This window comes from Castor canadensis, chromosome 8 (genome assembly GCF_047511655.1).
Source record: "Castor canadensis chromosome 8, mCasCan1.hap1v2, whole genome shotgun sequence".
NCBI classification, from domain to species: Eukaryota; Metazoa; Chordata; class Mammalia; order Rodentia; family Castoridae; genus Castor; species Castor canadensis.
This window is the reverse complement of record NC_133393.1, coordinates 144713952-144732169: the sequence shown is the minus strand read 5'-3', so window position 1 is coordinate 144732169 and position 18218 is coordinate 144713952. Positions and strand designations below refer to the sequence as shown.

At 44.1% G+C, this 18218-nt stretch overlaps 1 protein-coding gene across 8 annotated transcripts in view; it reads left to right on the top strand.

Annotated features, from left to right (window-relative positions):
* Window positions 1–18218, top strand: part of Large1 (LARGE xylosyl- and glucuronyltransferase 1) — a 502729-nt gene that overhangs the window by 72467 nt on the left and 412044 nt on the right. For 4 of the 8 annotated variants that reach the window (XM_074084325.1, XM_074084322.1, XM_074084323.1 and 1 more), the window contains exon 2: window positions 79–170. The exons of the other annotated variants lie outside the window; for them this stretch is intronic. In XM_074084325.1, coding sequence (XP_073940426.1) covers window positions 127–170 — 44 coding nt within the window. In that variant the 5' untranslated portion in view covers window positions 79–126. The remainder of the gene's footprint in view (window positions 1–78; window positions 171–18218) is intronic. 8 annotated transcript variants of the gene reach the window in all.

Here is an 18218-nt window from a genome sequence, read left to right as displayed (position 1 = left end):
GTGACTATCCATTCACAAGTTAGCATAACTTGAATGCCTAATGTGGACCAGGAGCTCACAAGTCTGTTTTCATTTCAGGGCCCTTCTAATGCTGAGCCATGGTACTGTACTTTTCACTGCCTAAAGATGCGGAAAGGAAGCTTAGAGTTGGAGGGATTTCTCCCTGCCAGGTGAGCTGCAGAACTTGGCTTCTAACTTAGTGCTTCATTACAGTGACTCTCAAAGTGGAGCCATGGTAGTGCCAGCATGTTTTTAGCATGAATAAATAAGTGCTTGCAGATATTGCCAGGCCCTCAGATGTCATTTCTCACCCACCTCTTAGGTAGCTCAGCAACCCAAACCTGGGGGATGCTGGTGAATTTTTTATTTCATCCCAAATGCCATCCGGTACATTGATTATTGTGGCTGTGAAAGCACTGTGCACTGGAGGGTAGGAGGGGTGGGATGGAATTACAAAGTCCTTGCAGCCTCCCTCCTAGGCAGCAGTGTGGTTAATCCCTGCTGAGAAGGCACCCGGACATCCAGGAGGTTGAAAATCCTAGTAAGTCTTCAGGGACCTGCTATTATGGACTCCAAAGTGTAGAATTGTACATGAAAAGACAAAGATGCCACAGGAGGTTGCATAAATGCTTCTCTAGTAGTAAAATATTATAGCAACAGAAAGTCCTGATAAACACATAATAAAAATTTATGCATAATCACTAGCTATAAACTGCAATTCAGCTCCATCCAGTTTTGCCAGAATTTTTCCTGGTGGAGAGTACTTGCTGTTGTGTGACTTCTCATCTGGGAGAAGAAAAACAAAATCCATATCTCTGAGCAGGTTATTCTTTGAAACAAGTTTAGCCTCCAACATTATCAGGAAAGATTGTCTTGCACAGGAATGCCATCCTTATCATTTTTATCATTTCTTTCTTGCTGAGGAATATAACATGATGGAAACACTGAGGGGTTCTGACTTCCCTCTGGCTGATTTTTTTATACACTTAAAAAAGAGTGAAATGAATGGATAGTTACTTTCCTACCTCAGTTTTACTTTTACAGTTTGGCTGTAAAAAGCCTGGTTTGGCTTACGTATTTACAGCAAAAAACTATAGAATAGAATGAGAAAATAGACTGCTCGTATTCTTACCACTTTCCAGATACTTCTGAAGGTAAAGATTTTATATCTCCTTGATGATGGTTCTTTTTCTTCCCATTTGTCTGAAAGATCTACTAGTAAGGGACCTTGTCTCTTTTGGTCACTGCTGTATCTTTGGCACAGAGTAGATGCTTTTTATAAGACATAAATTCTTGTGAGCACATGGAGAGCTTTAGGAAGGGGTGGGACGAGCTAGGCTAACTTCCTTGGAGCCCAGCTTTGTTACCTAGTCACCCAGAGGTTCCAGCCATCATTTAACTTATGGAATTTCAATGTTCTCTTAAAATGACAACAGTCATATACCAAGACCCACCTCATCTGTTGTGTTAGTTTGCTTGACCTTCTATAACAAGGTATTGCAGACCAGGTGGCTTAAACAACAGAAATTTATTTTCTCATCATTCCAGAGACTCAAAGGCTGAGGTCAAGGTGTCAGCAGGCAGGATTGTTTTCTCTAGAGGCCTCTCTCTTTCTGTGGGTTGCAGAGATGCTTTCTGTCCAAGTCCTTGTGTATATGTGTGTGTGTGTGTCCTCATCTCTTCTTATAAGGACACCAGTCAGACTGGATTAGGGCCCATTCTAATGACCTCATTTTGCTTTGATTATCTCTCTAAAGGCCCTATCTCCACATACATTCCCATTCTTAGATTCTGAGGGTTAAGACTTTACTATATGAACTTTAGGGGAACACAGCTCAGCCTATAATGTAGGGTTACTGACTCGAATATAGCTTGTGATTGCATGATTCAGATACTGGGGAGTTTAAAATCTAATTGAGGAGATAAAATTATTAAACTTATCATAAAAGTCAGTTCGCTCTCTGGACTGATCTATTATAATCTTCTTGATGAGCGTAGTGCTTTTGGGTTCTGGTGTTGACCGTATCCCATCCCGCAGTGGGCTGTGGGTGGGATTACCTGCATCAAGTTTTCCACAGCTCACCTGAAGGTATATAGGCTCCAAGACTTGTTGAATTGTGATGGCTTGTATTTACCAACCTGTGGGCACGGGCCATACCTGAGACATACTGTGGTGCCTGCCAGCCCTGTCTGGGCACTGGTTTATAACATTTAGCACTTATTGAGCCCTTAGTGTATACTGGGCCCTATTCCCTCTGGGCCTTGGACTAGAGTGTCAGTCAGCTCTCTCAGGGCCACACAGCATGGGCTGGAATCTGGATTTGGATCAAAAGGGGTATGGTCAGGCTCTGCTGCTATTACTGAGCTCTACTGGATCCCATGGAAGATGCTACTGGTGGCAGCTGGAAGCCCTGGCTAGGAACAGGACTGGGTATAGCTTACTTGGCCTGTTTCTAGTCCCATGGGGTTGCCCTGCCATGGATGGTTCTTCTTGATTTCCATTCTTTTGAGTACTACAATTATGGAGCTGAGCCACTGCCACAGAGCCTGGAGACTCTGGGTCTTGACTCCCTTGGTTACTGACCACATTTTGGTTGAGACTTGAGTTTGTCATAGTCCCTGCATTTGTATTTTTGATCTCTGCACTCCCAGACCAGCAGAGTTTGGGAATTCTGTTTCTAATCTATCTTATCTGTAAGGTGGGAGTACTCAGTGTTTATCGGGCTTAGCTTGCTGCCTAGCACTTTTGTCTGACTCTGCATGGCAGGAAAGGCTGGCTGGGTGCCTTCTGATGATCCCAGAGCCACAGTTTAGTGAGCACTGCATATCCCAGCTGCTTGGAACCTGGTCATGGTGGGTGCCTGCACTTGGGGTCCTTGGCCTCAGTGAGCATAGAAAGGGCTCTACCAGAGGAAGCATAGTATTACGGGAGCCCAGAGAAGGGGCTCTTGGCAGGAGGCTTCATGAGAGATATTTGATTCCCAAATCCTGGAAGCTGAGTGGGAGTCAGGTGAAAGAAAGGAGGGAGAGCCTGTGGACGGTGGGTCGCAGGAGGAAAGGAGACAGTGTTGAGATGTATGGAAGGGAGCACTATTCTATACCCGTTACTCAAATACCAGGAGCCTGAGATTTTCAAAGGAAGTGATGGCTTTGGGATTATACCTGCCTGGGCTGGGAAGAGCTTTATGTGCAAAGCCAAGCAGCTTGAATGTTACCTTCATTGAGGGTTCAAGTCTGTGCATGTGTGTATGCATGTGCACGTGCCTGCTTGCGTGTTTTATGAGGACTCCATGCCATCCTTTCCCCTTTTCCTCAGTGGATGCCTATACCTGGGAGTGAAGGGGGTCTTGTGGACTTGACCGTGGCTGGAAGATACACAGCCACCGAGCGGAGAGAGGCAGACATACCATGGAATTCTTGTTCAATTACCCTTTTTTTTAAAGTTAAATATACTTTTTACAACATCTGGGTCCAGAAGGCCACTGGCAACCCTGAGTGTATTCCTGTGGGCCCCAGGTACCACCTGGAGACTTGGGTAGGCATCAGCTCCTAGTGCTTCCTGCCCCACTCTCAAAATAGCTCTTCCCCACTCTTTCCCAACATCTTCCTACTCTCCAGGCCTGGCTTCCCTGCCTTTGAACGTGTTGCTGGAAGAATATGGGGGCAGAGTAAAGATGCTCCTAGGACCCCAATGCAAGAGAAAATATTATCACCAGTACTTTGTCATCATCACCACTGTTGCTATGGACTAATGTTTGCATTTCACCTCTAGTGAAAGAGGTCTTCACTAGACACATAATCTATTGGGCTTTGATCTTGGATTTCTCAGTCTCCCAAACTGTGAGGAATGTGTTTCTGGAGTTTATAAGCCACCCACTCTATGGTTTTTGGTTAAAGCAGTTTGAATGGACTACCATTCAAGACAACCATCACCACCATAATTTTCATTGCTGATACCTGTCAACATTGCCTAATGCTTTTAGTGTACCAGCCCTCTTTTTTTTTTTTTTTTTGCTGGCACTGGGGATTGAACCCAGGATATGCTCTATACCCTCAGCCTGCCACTTGTTCTTTATGCTTGACATATGCAAACTCAGTGGTTTCTCATAGTAGCCCAAGTATTTAGTTATGTGTCATCCTTATTCTGTTTTTGGGGAAACTGAGGCATTTGGGGCTATTAAGTAAGTTTCCAAGGTCACGCAGCTAATACATAGCAGAGCTGGAACTCCAAACTTTGGTGCCAGGCATATAGCCCCAGAGTATGCTTTGCACCATTTCCTGCCCCTCACAGAGGAAACATGGCCGTGACAGTTTGTACACCTGGGAGGTGGAGGGAAGAGAGAGCTTGACAGCAGCCAGCTCCCTTTGTCTTGGCAGCTTGCATTCTCGCATTGTTTGTGCTCTCTTCCCCACAGAGCTCCTCTGAGTTTTATGTTGTCAGCCAACATGGTCAGCACTTGCTTAGTGAACTTGATTGGGCTGGACACCTCTTTCTGTAAATGGAAGAGGTGGAGTGTCCCTTGAAGATAAAGTGGCTGTGAGTCCAGGCCTTGAGTGTCAGGGTGTAGGCACATACATCGCTTTGATAAATGAAGTGAAAGTACAGTTGCTTCCCAGCCCAATGTACCTTGTTGACTGATGGGCAAATGGTATGTGACATCTGTCATTGCTGTAGAATTCTTTACTTCCCCACAGCCAGTACTTTTGCTGGGAGTTTCTCCATTTCATCCTTGCCTTGGACAAGTCATCTGTAATCTCTCAACTAGGGGCCTTGCCACCTCCTCCTGCCCTTCACAGGGGAGGGTAAAAATTGCTTGGCTACGAAGGGGTTAAGTCCAGCCAGGCTGCCTGCTGAGATCCTGTCCCTCTGACTCACTGTTGGTTTTAATCTTCATTATCTTGAATGACAATGCTGTCAGCACCTAGGAGGGGTCCTTGAACAGCCAGATGGTGGCTGGATTTTTCTGCGAGTCATCAGTTTTTCTCTGGTTGCAGCACAGGTGCAAGAGGGAGGAGTTTTCTGTACTCCCTATGCCTGCCACTGTTCAAGCACTTCCTCCAGGAACACTTAAAGGGATTGTTAAGGCCAGGAGAGTTCCAGAGAGGTAAGGTCCTTCTGACATCCTCAAAGCTATCATGTGAAAGGCAGAACTCATTGTCCTCATTCTTCCTAGTGCCCCCTTTACACCCATCTCTTTCCATGAGAGTGGCACTTTGTCCTCTTTTGCCACCTTCATTCACTTAATATTTATTGAGCACCTACTCTGTGCCAGGAACTGTACTAAGCACTGGGGACACAGTAAAGAGCCACCCCAGTGGACCTTATACTCTAGCAATCGAACAAATAGATATGGACTTTATCAGGTGGCAAGAAGTACTGAGAAGGGGAAACAAAGCAGGTTAACAGTATCAGGTATCAGAGGCTGAGTGGGCATGTATGAAGGGTCCCATGTTGCTGTTTTAGTAAAAGATTATTAAAAGTCCCTGTGTGGGCTGTGTGTGGGATGAAGCTCAGTGGTAGATCACTTGCCTAACCTACGCAAGGTCATGGATCTATTCCAAACCAAAACTAAATAAATAAATAAAAGTGTCTCAAGAAGGTAATGTTTGATTTGCCACTGAATGAAGTAGGGAAGCAAGCAAGTTAGATACGTGAGGTAGAGCATTCCATAGAGAGGAGGAACAGTAAGTAAGTACAAAGGTCCTTGATTAGCCAGAAGTCTGTGGTGGCTGAGTGAAGGTAAGGAGGGTGGTACACTGATTTCATGTGCAAAGAATCTTTCCTTCTCTCATTGGAGCATTATTGCCTTTTCTCAGGCATGCATACATTCATTCATGCATATACTCAGTATATCCCTAAGGATATCATTGGTGTGAGGCACTATTTTAGCGAGTGGGACTTTAAGCAAAGTGTGCCCTTTTTGAGGACACTCCTGAGATATGGGGAGGCAGCATTAAAGATACCCTAGAGTTGTCTTTCTCAATCCCACTCTTTCCTCCTTTACCACCAAGCTTTTAAAAGAGCCTATAGTCAAAGTTTTCACTCTCTTGGCTTGACTATCACAATGTGGTTTCTGTCCCACCAGCTGTTAATTTTGCCATAGGTGACCTCATTGTAAAATCTGAATGCCTTTTCTCCATCCTCCTCCTTTTCTGAACTCTGCAGTAACCTTTCATGCCCACGCCTCCTTTCCCCAAAACTTCCCTCTGCAAGGGGATTCCCCAACCCTTTTGGAAGGAAACTCCTTGGACTCATTGACTCTTCAAGCACTCACATCCAGTCACCTGTGTCACTGTCCTTCCTTCCCTTCAATGCAGATCACCTCCAGGTTCTGTGGGTTCCTCTCATGAATGAGCATGTGCCCTTGCATTTGAGAATGTTCTCCCACCTGTCCTTCCAGCTCCTTCAAACTTACTGTGTCAAAAGCAGAATTCTGTATCCTCCCTCCTCCTAATGCCCCCTTTATACTCCATCTCTTTCCACCAGTGGCACCTTTGTCCTCTTCTGTCACCTCATTTCTTCTTATCTGTCCAAAATCATAGGATTCTCCAGTACTGTCTGATATCCATCCTCTTTCTTCCATCTGATGGTTTTCCCCACCAGGTCTTCCAAAGAAGTGGCTTTTGAAGTATTGTCCTCAGACTGGAAGCTTCACCATCACCTGGCAATGTGCTTTCTCTCTCACTTTTTTTTTTTTTTTGTTGGCACTGGGGTTTTGAACTCAGGGCCTCATGCTGGCTAGGCAGGTGCTCTACCACTTGAGCCACTCCACCAGCCCAGCAATGTGCTCTCAATACCTACTCTTGAACCTCACCCAGATTTTACAGCATCTGAAACTGTGGTCTGCCTGGCAATCTGTGTTAACAGCTGTTCATGGGATTGGGGTTCTTACCCCAATGCTCAGTGCTCAGAAGCAGTCTTCTGAGCACTCTTAGCCCAGTGCTCAGAAGCACTGAGCCTGACAGCTGAGTGTCCTTCTCCTGGCTCTGTGATCCAATCAGCTGCACACTGTGAGGTCCACTTCCTTTTCCTAAAGAGCAGCCCTCCTGCCCCTCTGTGGCTCTGTTGGTTGCTGTGGGGTAGGTCTGAGTTCATGTTGCACAGGAGAGAAGCCAGACCAGGAGAACTCCTGTGCCTCTGATTTCTGCTCTGCTAGGATACTTAGAAGTTGCCTGTTTTATAAAGCCCTTTGTTGCCCTTTGTAAAGCTGTGGCTCCTCTTATGTAGTCAATGTTCCAAAAATGTGCATGGTGTTTTTTTGGGAGGTGGGCATGGAGAAGGGTAACAATAGTCTAACAATATTCTTTTTAGTGAACTCTTTTCAATGTTCTGGGTGAAGCCATGGATTAAAGTAGCTTTTGTTTGCTAGGCTGGGTCTTCTGGGTAATCCTGGGTAAGTCACTGTCACCCAGGCTTCTTTTTCAGTTGAAGGAGACTAGAATTTGCTGATTTCCAAAGCTACTTCCAGCTTAAATCTTCTAGGTGTGGGTCTCTCATTCATCTCTTTTGAAAGGTTAAATATTTTTTGATTTTATGAGTAAAGAAGAAAACTGAAGTAGGTAGAAAATACCAAGTCCAAATTCCTGGAACCTGTAAATGTTACCTTATTTCAAATTCAGGAAAGACCTTTGATAGATGTGATTAAGTCAGTGATCTCAAGGTCAGGATAGAAGCACGGATTATGATGCAGGTGGGTCATGAAAGCCATCTCATGTATCCTTGCAAGAGGGAGGCCAGGGGAGCCTGGGCACACAGATGGGGGGGAGGCTATGTGACCATGAGGCTGAGATTGGAGTCATTCAATCTTAAGTCAAAGAATGCTGACAACCAACAGAAGTTGGAAGAGTAAGGGACAGATTCTTCCTGGATGCTATTCAACCCTGAAGATTGGGACTTTTGACCTCCAAAGATGGGTCAAAATATGCTTCTGTTTTTTTTTTTTTTTTTTTTTTGTGGTATTGGAGTTTGAACTCAGGACCTTATACTTGAGTCATGCCACCAGTTCTTTTGCTTTAGTTTGTTTTGTAGATAGCTTTTAGCATTTTTCCCCAAAGCTAGCCTTGGACAACAGTCATCTCATCTCTACCTTTTTTGTAGCTGGGACCACCATACCTGGTCCACATTTCTGTTGTTTTAAGTCACCAAGTTTGTACTATAGCAGATATAGGGAATTTTGCCACAGTTTAAAAAGAGAAAAAAGCCAGGTGGGGCGTTGTAATTTCAATTACTTGGGAGGGAGTTCATTGTTGGAGGCCATCTCTAGCAAGATCAGTGAGGACTCTGTTTCACAAATGAAAAACAAAAGGTCTAGTGGCATGGCTTAAGTGGTAGAGTGCTTGCCTAGCAAGCATGAGGCCCTGGGTACAATTTGCAATACTGCAAAACAAAACAAAACAAAAAGAAGAAGAAAAGGAGGAGAAACAAACACTTCTTTGCTGAACTGTGTCCAGTGGAGCTGTTTACCTTCAGTGTTAGGGTTCATGGGTGAGGATGAGTGGGGCTTGTGTCCCCAGCTCCATCTCTCACCTCTCTGCTTTCTTACTTCTGGGCAGCCATTTCTGGTTGGCATTGCCCACTGCTTCCTCCCATCCTAATGCTCTCCCCCACCCACATCTGCTGTTTTCTTCACGCTAAATGCAGCTGGGGAGTTTAGCAACTTCCAGTCTCTGGTAGAGTTGGGATTGATAGGTGGTGTGAAAAATCATGGTGGGCTTTGTTCCCTTAGTAAGGTCATCATACTGTACTTGAGGATTTGATAGGTACTTACATTCTAAAATGAACAAACTGGCCTCTGGGATGTTCCCTTATGAAGTTTGTCTTTCATAGTGGCCCAGTCATTTGAGGTCTCTCCATAGTTGTCCACAGTAAAAGCCACCATTCTTTGCAGCACAGACTTGGAGAATTGTCTGGGAGGCTTAGTCACTGTGTTCATTTGCTGATCAGCTGCTAAAATCACAAACCATAACATTTTAAGACTGGTTCCTGGAGAGGACTGAATCAATTTTCTTCATCTTGCATAAAGGAAAGCAAAGGCAAAAATGTTGGCTCTGGGATAAGCTGTAGCACCCTTGCTGCCTGCTTGCCTCCTTCCCCCCATTCTCCAAATTCTGCTAAAATGTAATGGTGGACAGTAGCTGTCACTAAATTAAATTTTATCAACAACTAACATTTATTGAGGCCATGCTATGTGCCCGGATTTGCTATTAGCACTTTTCTTATATTAAGTCATTTAATTCTCTTTACAACCCTATGAGGTAGATGCTATTATTAGTTGCGAGTATTTAGGCTTTATAATTGACCTTTAAATTCTGTAGCCCTCAATTGCTTGTTAAATTTAAGCCTTTGAGTGGAGTGGGGATAACCTGACCTCAGCACAGGCATTCGATACATGCTTATAGGTGAAAGGAATAAATGAATGAGCAGATAAGTTAGGGGCTCAGAGAAATGCATGCAATTAAGAAGTGTTAGTCAATAAAATGTCAGGTAAACCCAGGAGCCTAACTCGTGTTTGCCTTGGTTACATGATATCAACCTTTTGGTTCTACAGCATTTTCTCATATGTGAAAATGAGGATAATAATATCTATCTCAAAGGCATGTTTTCCGGGTTACATGGGCTAATAATATAAGGAAACACTGTTGTGGTTTGGGTATGGGGGTGGGTTGGGTGTGGCTGTGGTTGGGTGTGGTTGTGGTTGGGTGTGGGTGTGGTTGGGTGTGGCTGTGGTTGGGTGTGGGTGTGGTTGGGTGTGGGGGTGGTTGGGTTTGGGGGTGGTTGGGTGTGGCTGTGGTTGGGTGTGGGTGTGGTTGGGTGTGGGTATGGTTGGGTTTGAGTATGGGTTGAATGTGTCCATGTTCATAAGTTTGAAGCTTGTTCTCCAATGTGATGGCACTGAGAGGTGTTGAGACCTTTACGAGTTGGGGGTTTAGGGAGAGGTCTTTAGGTCATTGGCATTGTGCTTCCAGAAGAAAGTGGGGTTGTTCTCTTGGACCACTGAACTCTGTGGCTTCCTGTTTGATGATGTAATCTTTTCTCACACATACTTCTGCCATCCACCATGAGATCCTTCCTAGAGCTGAGCTAATGCCAGCACCATACCCTCAAATCTCCAGTAGTGTGAGCTAAATAAACCCGTTTTCTTTATCAAGTTAGTCTGCTTCAGGTATTTCATTATAGTAATGAAAAAAGAAAAAAAAGACTGGTATGAGTACCTGACCCAGTGCCCAGAATGATGCCTGGAGGTTAGTAGACATTCAGTAAATAGTAGCAGTTATTATTAGCTGTTAACAGAGCAAGTGAGTAATGAACCACTGTTGGGCAGGTGGGGTGCTCTGGGGTAACTATAAGAAAACTTGCCCTTTCAACAGAAAACACACAGGCATGAAATGCAGATGATTCAATTTGAATAATGAGATCTTGCTCGAAGGGCAGCAGCAAGAGCTCAATCCACAAGCAGCCTGACTGGAATATTCCTCACTGTTTAAAGGAAAGGAAGACACAGTGGGCAGTAGGAGCCTTTGACTTCATGCATACAGCCGTCTATTGTATATGGGGCTGAGTCACTGGCTCTGTCCTCAGATGTAGAGGGCAAGGACAGGAGCACATCATGACATTGGACCTGTGTGATGGGATGGCTGGGCCTTATTTCCTTTTATAGTTACATATTCCATGTAAACTTGGTCAAGCTGTTGTAATTATTTTTTCCTTACTATAGATAGTGAGGAGGTTAACTTAGATGAGTATTTATTGACTGTCCTCTATATCAGGCACCATATTGGGTGAAGAAAATGCATGGTCTCTGTTCTTCGGCAGCTTACAATTCCCAGGAGGCACAGCAAGGAAAGCAGCAATGGCAGATGCACCGTGGTGCTATGGGAGTAATTACATTCACACATAGGCACACACGCATGCATACAGGCACATAGCCTTTGGATAACCAAGGTGTGTGTGGTAGCCTGAGTGAATTTTTCTTACTGGAAGGCCTCTTGACTGATGAGTCATAAACTTGTTATTTTTCTAATATACCATTGTATTTGTTGAAGTAGATTAGGTTGTGCTATTTATATGCATGACCCTGATATCACTGTAGTTTAAATTATAAAGATGTATTTCTGAGGTATGGAACAGTCATCTACAGATGTGTGTGTAGGGGGGATTCTGTCCCATGTCACTCACACTCGGGAACCCAGGAGGGTCCCATTATCTGGGATGTACATCATAGATTCCTGTGGCAAGGGGGGTTTTGGAACCTGGGGAATCATGTTCTGGGTCTTACAAGCTTTTTCAAGTGGCTAAAGCAAGTCACATGGCCAATGTTTATTTCCTGGGGCTGGGGAAGATTGGTCTTCCCTTTGATTAGAAGAAAGGAAGTCAGAGGGTTCCTGACAGCCTTAATGAAATTCACATCATTCTGATGAACTTCACATTCGAATTCCTAAGTATCAACATTTGAATTCCTAATATCAACATTTGAAAGGGAAGCCTCAGAACGTCCCAGAAACATGGGCAAGAGATAAGTCTGTCTAGTAGGAAATCTGTGTTCTCGCATCCGTCAGCAGCTGTGAGAGCACAGAGTGTGTCAGACTGGAGTCACACAGCATAAGGCTGATGGTCCAGACACCTTTGTGGCTCCCAAGGGCACACATAATACTGTTGCAGCCTAGTAAAATTTAGTGCCACACAGTGCCATTGCCAGGCACTGTGCCAGGCCTTGGGATACATAATTAACTGGGATTGTTAAGAAAATTTAGAAAATATTTATTTTATTGATTACAAGATCAGGGAAGTATCTTTTTCACTTACTTAAAACTAAATGCTTTAGCAATAAAAACAGTAAGCCTTTTGTTCCCTAAAAAAGTCACCTAAATGGGACATAAGTAACTGAGACTTCGCTGTTTATAGTTTTCCATTTCTTCATATGCTGACTTCAAGTGCTTGATCATTTGGCAGGCTTTTCAATCCAGCTCTTCTTCTCTTATTTTTTTTCTAGTCCATCATATTCATGATTGGTGGAAATTTCCAGTAATGTATTGAAGACTGAACTCCTTTGATTGAATCCTTTGATGTGTATGCATGCACACACATGAAAAAATATGTGCTTTAAGAAACTGCAGTGGTTGGGACTAGAGGGAGGGTGCAAGGCATCATTTGGAGTAGTCCTGTCTGGTATCTCTCTTCTCTGCATGTTCTTGAGTACTCTTATGTAGGTGTCTGGAAAGAAATCTTCCTAGATACCTTAGATTCACTTTCCTGGGAGTCTTCACTACCTTATCAGTCAGAGATGGTTTATATCCCTAAGGCATGGTGGAGAGAGAGACATGTACGGTATGGCTCCCATACTCTTAGGGCTCACCATTTTAGGATGGGGAGGGAGTGTAGTTGTCTCTTAGTGTCCTTGGGTGATGGATTCCAGAAACCTCTGCAGATACCAACATCCACGGATGCTGGAGTTCTTTCTATAGAATGGCATAGTAAGTACTTTGTATCTAAGCAATCCTTTTTAGATTACTTCTAATACCTTATACAATACAACTGTTATGTAAATAGTTGTTACACTGTATTATTTAGGGAATAACAGCAAGAAAAAAGGCTGTACATAATCAGTGCAGATGCATTTTTCTTTCTTTTAGGATATTGTTGATATGTTGTTGGAGGACTCCATGGATGCTGAACCCATAGATTCAGAAGGCTGATTATAATTGCCTGCTGTGTGCCAAGCACTGTTTCCAGGTTTATTCACTCATTTAACTCCATAGTTAAAATAGCTACCATTCTTTCTACTTTGTAATGAAGGCATTGAGACTTGGAGAAGATCGTCAACTTTATTATTCTTACCTAGTAAGTGGCGGCTTTTGTATAAGAAGCCGGGAACCTCAGCCTTTGTCATAATTATTTGCTATGTAACATATATATCATTGAGAGACCCCCTAAATCAGAGAAGACTCTTGGGAGGATGAAGATTTTTATTTTCTCTCTTCGCCACTATATTTCTGGTATAATAAAAGTCTGGTATAGATAACGGTGTTAAGAAAAGCTTCTGCCTTCAAGAAGCTTACAGTCTAGGGCTATGAAATAGACGAGCAGATTGATTATGTCAGTACAGGACATCAAGTGTTTTGGAGTCCAGTGCTACCAGGGGTGCGGCTGAAAAGAGTGCCTCATGGGCAGTCCATGAGGAGCCAGGGGAGAGGTTTTCAGGAGAAGTGTCACTCGTTGGGTAGACAGCATGCCTCTCTTGAGAAGCAACATGGCGAGGGACCTGAGGGGGCAAGTATGGAGTTAGCAGACCCAAGCAGATTGTCACAGAGTATGAGAGGGGTTGAATTCAGTCAGTGGCAGTATGGCGGAGAGGAGTGCTTGGTATCTCGTTTGTTAGGGTGGAGGATAAAAGAGGGGGAGCATTCTGGGAGGATTTACACATTCTTGGTTTGGGCGACTAGATGGATGGTGATGAGCAAGTGGGAGGAGCGGGTTTGTGAGGATAGATAGTCCTGTTTTAGACAGGATGAGCACTTTAGTTTTGGTCTTGGAACATCTGCTCTGGATGCAAGCTGTGTCTTGCCATTTATTAACTTTCTGACCTTGAGTAGAATACTTTACTCCTCTGGGCCTTAGATTCTTATAATTATACCCACCTCAGAGGGATATTGTAAGGATGACATAAAATCCTCAGGTAAATCATTTTTTGTTTGACATATGAATACTGGCCATTGGTAAATACTAATAACCAGTAGTTAAAGACTAATTATGAATTTGAACACAGTAATGTTAACTGTGCTGGAAGGTCGATACCTGATATTTCTATTCTCATTTTAAAGAGTTGGGGCAAAATGCTCTGGAGAAAATAAAGGGAAGAATAAAAATGAAATACCTATTATATGTCAGGTCCTGTACTGGGTGTTTTATGTTGTTTAATCACCATAGCCATCAGTAGACAGGAAGAATAGTGCATTGGTTAGAGCAGGTTGGATAGATGCAGCATGCATAGATTCAAGATTTTCATTTTGCACTCACAGAAAGAGTGTGTGGGGATAAAGGAGGAGATGTTTGTCTGTGCTTAACAGTGACCCAGGCTGAAGGAAACCCTGTCGTCAAGCACATGTGGTTTCTAACCTCTGGATACTAACATCCAACCAGCCAAGGGCGAGAGTATGCGCAGTGGATATGGGACCCCAGTCAGCATTGCTTACATCCCACTGGCAGAACTTGGTCACATGGTCACCCTCACTACACAGTGGCTGTGAAACATCTCACATGGTACTCAGAGTGCAGCGAACAGCTCGCTGCTTTCCACAAATGACTTGATATACAGGTTTCTCAGAAATGAATAAAATTCTGTTACAGCATAGAGATTATATATGGAGTAGACAAGATTCATATTTGGGCCACATTTGCCTTGTACTTTGTAGAATATTAGAGTGAATGGAGAACTTTGCACTCACATGCCAGTCGGAGGAGATAGTCAGGGGTGATGACAGACTGATGGAACTTAGCTGCTGTTGTCAGTACTTTCTCATACAAAGACCACAGAGCCTGTATGAATTTAGAAATTGTTTTGACATCTGGGTTCATACTGCTGGTGAAATCAATCAGCCCTTTCTCTTGAATCAGGTGGCCTTTCAAGCTTTCAAGTTGTTTTTGAACCTGGGAATGAGTGAGCCTATTGGACAGTACTTATTGAGCCAGGCCATGTGCCCAGGTAATCAGGGATCTGTTCTTGGGATGGTAATAGGAACTAGGAGTGAGGGATGAGCTGCAGTCTTAGCCAGAACCTAGTTGTGGATGCACTAATAACTCAGGTGGCCCACACAAAGGAGGCCTCAGTGCTCAACTTTCCCAAAGGGAGGGCAACTTGGCCTCTCATCTTGATGAATCCAGAAACCTTGGACAAGTCACTGGGCTTCCTAGCTCTCAAGTGTCTTGTTGATTTAAAAAGCAAAAACAGCAACAAAATGACATTGTAAAAGGGGGACTTTTGGGGGAACCAGAGGGTAAGTGGTGGAGGAAAGGAGAAAGTGATGGAGGGATAGAAGTACTTTATATATATATGTATGAAAATAGTATAATGAAACCCACCAAAAACTGTTAAAAAGGAGGAGGGAAGAAAGAGGGAGATCAAGAAAGAATAATATAGATAGGGCAAATTTGATCAAAGTTCATTAGGTGCATATTTAAATATCACAGTGAAACCACTTTGTGCAAGTAGTTTATGCTAATAAAAAATTAAAAAAGCAACAAAAAGGCATAGGCATGGCTGCTCTGTTTTCATTATTCAGGACATATTTGCTGTGTGCCACCTGTTTCAGTCCATGGGACATAGGAGGGTAGGAGACATAGCTGCTGCCCTCAGGAAACAGAAGCAATGGAATTAACCCCTGCAGGGACAAAGGTGGGCTTTTCCAGACTGACAGCAGGTGCTGGCAGAGATATTGATGGATATTGATGGCACACATCCATTGTACAGCTCTTCTCTGGGCCCCAGCAGGAGGCTGCCAGCTGCTGCCTGCCCTCAAGTTAGGAACCATCTATTGTACCTGCCCAAATTGACTCCTTCCTTCCTTCCCCTCCCCTTCATCCACTCAGCAGATACTTACTGATGTCTAGAATTTGTCAGGATCTGGAGTCCTGTGAGTGAGCGGACAGGGTCCCAGTTTCCTGTGGAGTACATTCTCCATGGAGCGAAGGACTGTAAACAAGTAAACAAATACAATGACTTCAGATCTTTACATATGCCTTGAATAACCTAAAGACCCCAGCATGGTGGAAAGTGACTCTTGACGGACACATGGCATGGGATGTCCTGTAGATAGAGCAGGAGCTGCTCTCTGGGAACCAGCACCCAAATAACAAGAGGGTAGAGATGTGAACCATCTCCATGTCCAAGGTAAGAAATTGAAGCACAGAAGTTGTCAAAGCTTAATGAGTTTGGGGCCAGGGCCTGAAGTGAGGACCTCTGCTGGAGAGGCCCTTCTTCAGTGGAATGAAGCTACCTTTATACCATACTGCCCCCCCCTTCCTCTCTCCTCCCTCCCTCCCTCATTCAGCTTCTCCATCTGCCATAAGTGGATAATGATTTTGTCCTACTTTACTACTGACCCCCTCGATAATATTGACCTATTGAGGAAGTTGTAAGGCATAACTAATAAAAATGACAATGAAGCATTTGCCAATAGAAGGCGTGCTGCTGCATACTAAAACCAGCAAGAGCCGGTCTGTGATGAGAGGGCAGATTTATTAGGCAGCTATTGAGTCTGTGGGACTTTTCTGCCCTCAACTTGACAAGGCAGCTGAGTTCAGTTCTAGCATCTCTGGCTTCAGGACTTTGGCTTTGCTACCTTTCTGTGTTCTTTGCTTGTATGGCCTGGGGACAACTCAGGAGCCTTTTTGCATTGTGAATTGGGTTCAGCAGTCACAAGAATGGTGGACTCTGTGCCAAGGGTGTCTGGTCTAGAGAAAAGAGAGATCCAAGTGGGTGAGTGCAGCAGTGGTGGTAACACCTGAGACAACCCTCCCCTGGCCCCCAGACACAGGGCTATGGGAGCTACTTAGCTCAGGTGGAAGGACAGGAGGGAGGCAGCCCAGGGGAGCACTAGGGAGAGTTCCACACAGTACCAGTACCAGCGCAAGACTTAGGAGCCTGAACTTTGGAGCCCAGCTGCCACTTTCTGGATGCTAAACCTTGAGCACATTATTTCTTCTCTCCAGCTGTACAAATGGGACAGCAATACTGCCTATTTCATGGGGCTTCTGAGAGCATTGTATGAATTGCTATATGCAGAGGGTTTGGGACAGCATCTGAGTCATAAGCACAGGTGTCAGTATCTGCAAAGACCTGCAGAAGACTGAAGTTGGGCACAAGGCTGTTGTTAAGTGGCAGATTGTGAAGAAAATTGTGTACCTGGCAAAAAAGACATTTCTGGGGAGCTACTGAGCCTCCAATGTATGTATTTGCCCCCCCAAACATTCAAATATATGTACATATACGTGTTCATATGTGTGTATGAGAGACGTATTTGTACACAGAGGAGCATTCTGGAATTTGAAATGACTGCATTATGAGTGAATGCTGTGTTGTGGAATGGTCGTCAATTGTGGAGGTTAAGACAGGCCTGACTTAGAATCTTAACCCTTAAAGTAATGATTATATTGGGAAGTGGGGCCTTTGGGGGATGGTTAGATCATGAGGACAGCACCATTAGGGTTGAAATTTGTGCTCTTATGAAATAGACCCAAGAGAGTTTCCTCATCCCTTCAACTATTAGAGGACACCGGGAGAAGATGACCATCTGTAAACCACAAAACAAACCCTCATGAGATAAAGAATGATCTTAGACTCCCCAGTATTTGGAACTTTGAGAAATGACTGTGTGATTTTCATAATCCATCTATGCTATGGAATTTTATTATAACATCCAGTGGACTGTTATAGATCCATCTGTATCTATCTATCTATCTATCTATCTATCTATCTATCTATCTATCTATCAGCAAAGTACCTACTGAGGATGAAACCATGTATGGAAATTGAGATGTTGCCTTGAGCTCTTCAGATGAATTTTTGTTCCTCATTTCTCCCCCATAAGGCCACAGGGGGCCTCAGTGAGCCAGGCCTTGAGCTCCCATTACTTCAACCTGTTCTATTTGTGAAAACAGTGCAGGCATCTGAACAACAGGCCACATCTCTGTGTGCTCATTTAATGAGAAAATTGAATGCAAAAGAGGAAAAGTTTGGAGATAATTGGACTCAGGAGGGTTGCCTGTTGTTTTGGAGGTGATGAGCAGTTGATAGTCTCATAAGAAGTGCTTAGGATGATCTGCAAATAGCTCAGCTGCTGAATCCCTGACTTCTCCAGCACCTCTCCCAGAGGGCTTCCTCATGCAACAGATTTCCCAGATCTCCACAGAAGCATGAAGCTGAGCACTCGTAGGGCTCTGCTTGGGCATCTGTGTGGCTGTGGATGAGTGTGAACCTTCCTGCGATGGCTGGTGTGTTTTCACAGAAAGGCAGAGTTCATTTCCTTGCTCCAACTCTCTTTTCAAGCTTCCCTTTTCATGAGCTGCCAGTCTCTTTCCTGAAGTTGGGAGCCTGTATGTGAGTCCCTGGGCTGCAGTGACAGACAGTTGCCTGCACTTTGCACACTATGAAATTCCCAAGAATAAGTCTTGGATAAAAAGAGTCTTTTTTTTTTTGCATTGTAGAAGCCACTATCAAAAGCCA